The following is a 9,602-nucleotide window of genomic DNA, read 5'->3' as shown; positions in this document are numbered from 1 at the left end:
ATGTCTCAGGTAAAAAAAATTGTTCATTCTCTTCTTATTTTTAGTTTCAAAGTATTTTGTGAGTAATTTTTTTTTCTTTTGTTTTTAACGTGTTTAGTTCAAGGTTGCTTGTGCGCGGAATCTTCCGCATGATTTCAAGGAAGAAAAATTGCGGGAGGTTTTCGAGGTTCATGGACCAATCCAGCGTGTGAAGATATTAGAGGATTACGCGTATGTGCGTATTGAAAACAGAGACGATGCTGTCCACGCACTTGATGCCCTTGACGGATACGATCTTTACGGCACGATTTTGCAAATTTCTTTGGCTAAGGTGAATTGCGTTGCGAAGTGGAAATCTCTGTTTTAAGCAACCAATATCTCGATAATAATTATCCTGCCATTTGGAGTTGAAGGAATTAGGGAAAAGTTTTCCACATTCGGCCACGTTTAGGTGAATCCCCACCTAATCCCACAAAATTTCTATTATCTCGGACCTAAGTTGCCTTTCTGCTAACGTATTTAGCAATTTTTCAATCCCCTACTACTATCCCGGGGAGTAAGTATCTACTAACCTTTTTGTTGTTTTATTTAATACTAATGATGTATGATTTTTTTTGCAGATCACCCTACCAACAAGGGATCGTTAAGTTTGATCGAAAAGCACAAGTGTACCGGTCCGCCGGTTCTAAGGCTGTCAGTCTTGACGAAGTTGTCGGTGTTGCTGTCCCCCAAGCTGTCGCTGTTGCTGTCCCCCAAGCTGTCGGTGTTGCGGATCCCCCAGCGGGCGGTTTCGATGCATTTGCGGTTGTCGGTGTTGCGGATCCCCAAGCAGTCGGTCTCGATGTAGTTGTAGTTGTCGGTGACGCTAAGGCCCCCGTTCTTGGTCTCGATACTGCTCCCCTTAACGATGCTGCTGCACCAGGTAATTGTCTTGTTGCTGCCCTAGAGCCGTCCAAGGAATCTTCAAACAAGGATGAAACTTATAAGGTAAACACAATTTGACTTTGAATAGTTTATTCCTTGGGGCAATGTGGGTAATTAAATGCAATTAATTGCAATCTGTTTTCTTTAACGGGTTTAGCGTAAGGTTCTTCATTTGAGCAACGTTCCTCACGACTTAAATGAAGAAACACTGAAACGGATGTTCGAGGTGCTCGGTCCAGTTGTCCACGTCAAGATTATTGACGACTTCGCTTTCATCCATTTCGAATCTTCGAAATACGCTAATAAAGCTTTTAACTTTTTCAAAAACGTAATAGTTTCCATGGCTACGTCCCCTTCCAGCGTTTAGGTGAATCCCCACCCAACCTCGCACAAAATTTCTATTATATCGGACCAAATTTACCTTTCTGCTAACGTATTTAGCAATTTTTTTCATATCCCCTCTGTTCCTAGAAGTATTATGCATGTTTTTTGTTTGTATCTTTTTTGGCATTTATTTTATTGTACTTATCCCTCTACTTGTAAAAATGAAATTTTCATGTTCATGAAAAATTAAACAAAAAATTAATTTCTAATATTTTTATCTTGAAGGGATCAATCCTTAAACAAAAAGTTCAGTTTGTTTTTCAAGTAACACGTGCCCCCGAACTCGCAGATCCTCATCGATAATCTTCCATTTCAATGTATTTCAATGTTTATTTTCACGCAACCTTTTCGTTTTTATTGCGTCCTGGTGTGAATCGCTACATAGCCGCGAAACAGCCAAAAAGATGCACTAGGTGATGGTGCGAGCACGCGATTGCCCCAATTGGGTCTAAAAAACAAAGGATCCCTCGGCCATCCATTAGTGAATTGCCTGATGACTCACTGGCATGTATACATTTTCTACTGTTCTACTGGCTCATAATCACCTAAATTCTAAATCCAGAACCTATTAGAGAAGTTTAAGGCATATTGTTCATTATTGACATACAAAATGGCAAAAAAAGTCATCATAAAACCGGATCATAGACCGATCTGGCCTTTGGGGGCTCTGGTGAGCATCTGGCCATTTCAACCCCTCAACCAATGGTAAAGAAGCCTTCGGCTACTTGACGGGGGGAAACGGAATAATGGCCGACAACGCAAAATAATTCGTGTTTCCATACTTGAAATTTTCCAAACTTGGCGAACATCGATGGAAAGACGAAATTCGAAAGCTGAAAACTGAACAGCCAATCCCAGCGTTCCATTTTTGAAGCGCAAATAATTTTTGATATTGGGGCAACATTAGCAATGCCAAATCTGTCTGCTGTCATTCTTTTCTTATTTTTATAGTGTGAATAGTTGAAGACGAAAACCAAATTTTGTCGTCTTTCGGTTTTCGTTTTTCATCTTTCTGATACCCGAAAAGCCTACAATGTGAACGCCGCATAGCAGGTTTGGTTGGGGGCTGTGCTGCACCTCGCCGCTGCGAACTCGAGCAATAGCATTATCAAGCTTCTCTTTTTTAAAATTTCTTTAAACAAAAACCGAAAAAAAAACGAAAACATAATGTTTTTAATCAATAATATTACCAATGGCATAACAATAACATTAAAAATAACAATAATATTATAACAAAAGAAAACATTTTACTTATTCATACGCTAGATCGGGAATGGATCCTTTTGCAAATTTCATTTTCTTCAAGAGAGTTTGAAATGTTTTCATTGCGGTGTTTCAGTAGCTCATTCTTTTTATCATCAATACATCCGATTCTTTGACTCATTTGTCTCACTGTGTTCTTGTTTTCAGTTTTATTTTCATTTGACTAATTTATAATATAAACTTAGATTTATTAATAAAAATCCAATATTTTAATTTTAATTACGATATCGTTTTGCTTCTTCTGTTGATTTTAATATCAACAACATCGACGACTTCCTGTGGACGCAAGCTGAACATTCTTGGATAATCCGATTGACTTGCACGATGATTGGATCGTTCAGACCTCCCAATTTTTTCGCTAATCTTTTTCCCGTTTGCCTTCTCCAATCGCATTTCTGCTCCTTTCTGTTACCGTTTGTCGTTCGTGCGATGCTGTTGTGCGAAGAAGAACGCATAAGAGATATTCTCTCAACACACATCACTAGCTGGGCCCTGCAAAACGGCTGAACCGTCGGCCAAGACAAAACCTAAAGTTGTACAGCATGCTGTTAGCAAAAAAGTTAGGTTTTTAACTGTTGAAATCTTCTATTCCATTACGTTCTATTGTATAAAGTATTAAACTTTGGTTTATTTCGCCGATTTGGCAGTTAGCCAGTTACTATTTTTACAAGTTATGAAACATAAAATTATGAAAGGTTTTATAACTAGTGAAAAACAAAGGTTTTAAATAGTTCAAAAAAGAAGGTTTTAACTTGCGAAAAACAAGGTTTTTAAGTATTTTAACAAGTTCGAAACCTTCAACTATGAGGTTTCAAATTGTGAAAAATGAAGGTTTTGATATATTGCGATAAAACGAAGGTTATCATTTTCGAAAAATTTCCATCTGGGGTATGGCAACCCACAAATTAAAAACAAAGCTGAATGAAAAGCTGTTAATTTATTTTTGCAATTCAAAAATAAATGTCATATAAAATTATATAAAGTAGGGAACAGAGTGAGTACTGTTATGACAACAATAAATAAACTTGAACTTGTTGACTAAAATACATGACTTGATGCTAGGTGTAGTGCTATACGCATTTTAGCGAAACAAGTTTGAAAGAAGTAGTAAAAAAACACTGAGGGTTACGTTACCTACAGTGCTTAGGCGTTTTTAAAGAGATATTCAACTTAGGTATAGAGTGAAGCAGATTCTTAAAAGTGTTAACTGCAAAAGAAGATTTTGATTGCTCTGTTGTTCTCCCCAATAGTTCAGTTTCAATGAATATGAACACTGCCAAGACATCTTTGCACCATTCCAAGTCAAATACGTAGTAAAGTTTCTGTGGATTCAGTCTCTAAAACCATAAACATTAACGTAAAACCTTTAAATTTGATGGATTTTATTTTAAATACGTCACATCAATTTATTCTGAATAACCTTAATTCCTAGATCCAATACACCGACATCAACCTCCGGATCAAAATCCAACTTTTCCAGTTTGTCATGGAGAATACGACAATCATGCTTCTTTTATTTTTAGGTTTGAAAGTTTTCATCCTTGGTACCAGCTAATTTCCTTTGAAAATCATGTCAATCTAAAATAAAGATAATAAGTTAACAAAGAATTTTCATACAATAAATTTAACTCTACTTACATCGGCATCGGCTGTATGGTCCTGAACTTTAAACTGCTGTTGCATGACGTCGTATTCTGTGTTGGGGCCATTGGATGGGAGACAATCAACAATTTCCAGGACAAAGTGTATAAGGAGATATTTAAATGAAATTTGTAGAAAATTTCTGTTGATTTAACTTACTGAAACCAAATCCAGAATTAGGATCCGAAGAGGTGAATTGGATAAGATCAGACTACCCTATGTATGGCATTTGAACATTATACATAGGTTTAACCTTTGACAAAAAGGATAAATTTATTAAAAGCTGCCCCGTTGATTCATCTATCGTTAGGACTTCAAAATTAGGATATTTAATGTCTTTTTTGGCTAGAAACATATAAGTTTTCATAAGGGAATTTCTCAACGTGTAAAACTATTGTTGCTGTTCACAGGCCCATATCCACATCGTTTTCTTTTTCGATGGTTTATAAAGCGGGGTTGTAATTCTGCAAAATTTGAAATATAATTTCTGTAAAACGACACCATCCACAAGGAGCTTCGTAGAGCCACTACTCGTTGTCCAGCCGGGTGGTCATTAGGTGACGGAAACTCCGCAATGGCTTTCATTTTTTCTGCATTTGGTTTTGAGCCGTTTCCAGGGATTCGATGATCCAAACAAGATATCTCATCGTCCTCAAACACGGACATGAACTTTACATGGAAACCAGGCTAACTAGATTTTTTTTTCTCTCAGGTCTAATCGAGTTACAACATTGAATCTTACCGAAGATATTCACACTTTTCCCGAAGAGAAAAATAAGTACTAGTTTAAGCCACCGCATATCGAGAGGTCTTACAAAACTACAAAAAGAAATATTAGCCAAACTACCACAAGGCTCAGCACATTTTGTGTGTTGACACATACTGATGGAGACATCTCTACTGCTCAAGAAGCCTATCAGTTTAATGGATTTTACATTCATCACATTGCTTCAATTCTTAATTCTAAAGAGAAGAGAAGGATCAATACTCACTTAATGGATATTGATAATATGATTATTCTCGGAATCAAGAGAGGCAATAAAATAAAATGTTGAAAACTATGCAATCTGCTCGAATTAAGATTGTTGAGGATCTTATAAAGAATACGATCTAAGAGACTCTAAATTAATTTTGTCACTCTTTAAAGAATTGCAAAAGCCTTCGCTTGATTTACATGTAAGTTTGTACGGAGTTTGCTAAGAACCATGTCATCCAGTTGTCAGTTATGAGAAAGTATATCTACAATTACCCACACCAACTATTGCATTCTGCATTCTCATCATTAATCCCTCTATCCTTCGACTCAAAACTTAAAGAATACAAAACTCTCATTTACTGAGTAGAATCAGGATTACTGAGATCTTATATAGGATATTACCCAAACTGACCTTTCGTTTCCTTAAGGTAAGATACGAAGAAGAAGAAGGAGGTGAAGTTAAAGGGAACAAGTGACAAAGTTCACCGATAAAATCTTGAAGAAATGTGAGAATATCGGCAGGCTTATCCATTTCAACAAAATATCTGATGATGGACACTAAAGTGTTCAAACGGATTTTTTTACCTACAGGACTAAACCAAAAGGAAACAAACGGAGGTGTCCTCGTATTAGGCCAACTTTCGCGGATCAGCCAATCGGCGACACTAAAGTTGAATCTCATTAAGAGCTTCAAAGATGTGTCTAAAAACTAAGAAACTGGTAGCTACCACTACAGCGACTACTACCTAATGTTTTATGCTGATCTACTTAACCAGATTTTTGTCAAAATCACCAGTGCGGAATATTCTCCCAGAGCAGCAGCTATATGACCCCCCCCCCAGCTGACGGTGATGATGTGTTTTTTCTCCTTCATTCAAAATTTGAATGGTGAAGCGGGAAAAAATATGAGGGGGGTGCGAATACGAGGAGAAAAGCGTGCGTCACCATCGAGGAGAAAATTGATTTTTAGGATGAAAACCGTTTTTTTTTTCGATTTTTTAAAACGCATTCTCTCTACTTATATTTCGAAATTTAATGGTCCAACAAAAAAAAGTAAATTTCCAAATTGAATAGATTCCTGTTTCTCACGCCAGTTGTTTGCTGAAAATATTACACCATGAAGCTGGACTGAAATTTCTACCGCTAGATGCCAGGACACTACTTGGCTCTCTTCGCACCAAAGTTCAAACTACTGATATGAGACCTGGCCGCTACTACAACTTCGGTTTTGCAATTTCCATACCATTACCATCGCAATTCTCTCTTCCCTTCTGTCAAGCGATTTTCCCGAAATATTTAAATTGATTTGGAATATCAACGGAATTCCCTTGACCAAAAGTGATTCGTCAACTTTTTGGCCTATTATAGGGAGAATATCAAATTTAAAACATGCTGACATAATAATGGCTGGGTTGTACGCCGGATGTCAAAAACCATCTGATATAAATGATTACTTCAAAATGTTCGAAGATGAACTTATTTGAGCTTAGCACTAAAGGGTTTTACTTTAATGGGAAGTTTTTTTTAAGAAAGCCACATGTAGATTCTTTAGTTATTTAACAGTTAAAGTCTCTTGAGTGGCTCGTTGCGCAAACAGACGTTCTTTAGCCAATATAGTCTCGTCACAATAGCGGATTGACCTAAAAAAAATCGCAACATTTTTTTTTGTCGTGAGCACTATTTCTACTTAGAACCTTTTTAATATTCCCTCAAAACCCTCCCTTAAAATTTTAATTGTTTCTAACATTAATTTTAATTTGAAAATACATGTATTTTTGTAGTTCAATTTTGACATATTAAATACAAATAAATTAAAATTTTGAAAAAGGAATTCTGTTAATAATAATTTTTTTATATACCCACCCTTTAAAAACCTAGAAAAGGATTTTAAGGAGGGGGAATTATTTCTGAAGTTATGAGAGTAAATATAAACCCTACTTTTCAAAAAATTTCACCCCACCCGTGTTGGTTTCGTACACTCGCCGCATTGATTGGCGTGGCGCAGCAAAATACTGTTGAAAGGAAATAAGCGCCACTGTCTCCTGTTTATGCCAAATACTCATGCATGGCTTCCTTCATTTTACTCATCAGTTATTGTACTTTGCTTGTGAGCAAAAAACACTTTGTTTTTTGCCTGTCGAAAGGGGCGTGTGATGACGCCACATCTGGCAACTCCGCACCCATTCCACCAAATCTACATGTGCCCAACAGTCAATAGAGAGGCTCGCGCCCATTCAGTCCCCTTTTTTCCGTCATGTAGTAATCATGTCATGGATGATGGTCATGTCTCCCTCTCTCCGCTACGAATACTGATTGGATTAAGCTCAACATGGTGTGTTTAACTTCATCAATAAATAATCAGATAAACATAGCCAGACAGAAAAAAGGGTTCAGCAGGGAGAATAGCAGAATTTGTAATTCTTAGCCCAAAATTTTTAAAATGTGTCGGGAAATAGTAACTATATTAGCTTTTTGTACATTTGGGGGAGATAAAAAATTTAATTTAAAAAAATGAACGGTGGCGGGGAAACATACTGGATATTGAACCAGCAATCCGTCAAGGCCCATTTGGGTTCTCTCGTGGAAACCAAAATGTGCGTTTCGGTGACCGACCGCAGTATGGCAACCGGCAAGGACAACAAGGAGGCGGTGGCAATTGGCAACGCCGAGGTGGAGATAATCGAGATAACCATAGAGGAGGGGATAATCGGGATAACCGAGATAACCGAAATAACCGAGAAAACCGTGATCGGCATAACAATTATATTTTTCCTTGTGCTATCGAAAATCAGCAATCTACCATACAGAATTCTTCTATGCGGGTGCCAAGTTCAGTGAGGCTCCAGCGGCGGCCAGTCTTCCTAAACCTCCACCTCACTGGACCACTACAAATGCAACATACCACAAAGAACATTTCCAGGAAATATCTAATCAGTTGAAGATGCTCCTCAACATCAAGGCCTAAGAATGCACAATCATCAATTTCCTATATACCTTATCTCTCTTTTTATTCATTTTGCCTCGCATTTTGCAAATACGAAAAGGGCGACGGACAAGGGGCGATAAACAACAACGAAAAATAGATGCGCGAAAATCTTTTTCTTTATTGAACGCACTTACGGCCGCTTCCGCTACTCGATGGCAGGAATAACGTTGCCTTCCCAGTTTTTGATGAAAAATTTCATCTGGAGTGGCTCATTCACTTCTGTGAAAAAAACAAAAGAAGCTTGAAGCTTGAAACTTCGAGAAGGTTCACATAAAAGTCTGTTTCCGATTAGCACATCAGTCGCCTGAACAGAGTCGTTCCTATCCTCGAAATGGACAAGGGCGTAGTCCTGGATTTTTTAATATGTTGGATGGGTTCGTGCGCCTCAAAGGCCTCCTTGATTTCCCCCAGTTGTAGCATAGTATTATCTAGAAACTCGCTGGTGTCGCGGACTTCGGCAAGACAAGCGCTTTGCCTTTCGTCGGCTTCGGCAAGATCGGACTTAGTATTCCTTGTCCAATTTTACAAGGAATATTTTATCCTTATATGCTTATCCTATTATATGCTTGGTTTACTGGGTTATTGGTGTGTTCAATTGCATGTGTCGCAGCTATAGAGCCAAGGGGGGGAAGTAAAAATGAAAGGGCTATGACGCAGTTAGATTTGTGTCCCGACATAACCATTGTGCGAGGTCGATTGCCAAGTATATATAAGGCATCGGTAGGAGCCTAGAGAGAGATGGATGTTGTTCCTCCCAACAACGCCAGCATTTCCAGTTTTCCCCCCTTTTCTCATTCCCTTCCCTCGCTAGGAGCCAAATAGGAGCCGAATAGGATTCCAGTCGTTTTGCCATGGATACCGGCGTCAACGGGGGACTCTCTCTCCGCCTCATATCTACGTCAGCCCATTTACTCCTCCTCCTCCTCCCACATCTTGACTTTCAGAATAGGAGGGGGGAGAGAAAAAGAATGAGAGAGTCTCGCTCCTGGGTAATAAGCGTCCGTCCCATTCAACGCGCGTTTACTTTCGATGATGTCGCCTTCTTCATTTCTTTTTTATTTATTATTTTTTTTTGGGGGGGGGGGGTTGCCTGATAACAGGAGCCAGAGCGCTGCTCCTACCGCGATGCCGAGTCTTCAGATCTCTCGGATACAAAGGGAGGGAGGGAAAAGCTATTGGCCGCGATGTCCACCTCGCGCTCCTAGCAGCAAAGGACGCGCTCTCGGAGGATAATAAGTTTTTCAATTCGAAATCTTTTTTTTGTCTTCTTCTTGGTTCAATTGTCAACTGCATAAATGCTGTGGAAGCCCTGGAAGAGGCCTTTCACGTTTCTCTACTATAGCCCCTCTCGTACTTCTTTTTTTTCCTCCCGTCTAAAATATACGGGTAAATCTAAATCTATTCTATTTTGCAGGTAACGGAACCACTGCATCGGGCAAATTTAAAGAA

At 38.5% G+C, this 9,602-nt stretch overlaps 1 protein-coding gene across 1 annotated transcript; it reads left to right on the top strand.

Moving 5' to 3' along the window:
* LOC124203493 lies at window positions 1-1,590 on the top strand. The gene is made up of 5 exons (XM_046600168.1): window positions 1-9; window positions 98-327; window positions 600-966; window positions 1,061-1,231; window positions 1,513-1,590. Exons 1-5 carry the CDS (start codon window positions 1-3, stop codon window positions 1,588-1,590), a joined length of 855 nt encoding a protein of 284 aa, XP_046456124.1.
* The last annotated feature ends 8,012 nt before the right edge of the window (window positions 1,591-9,602 follow it).

This window comes from Daphnia pulex, chromosome 10 (assembly GCF_021134715.1).
Source record: "Daphnia pulex isolate KAP4 chromosome 10, ASM2113471v1".
Classification (NCBI taxonomy): Eukaryota; Metazoa; Arthropoda; class Branchiopoda; order Diplostraca; family Daphniidae; genus Daphnia; species Daphnia pulex.
The sequence above is the reverse complement of the archived record's forward strand: the minus strand, read 5'-3'. Positions and strand labels throughout refer to the sequence as shown.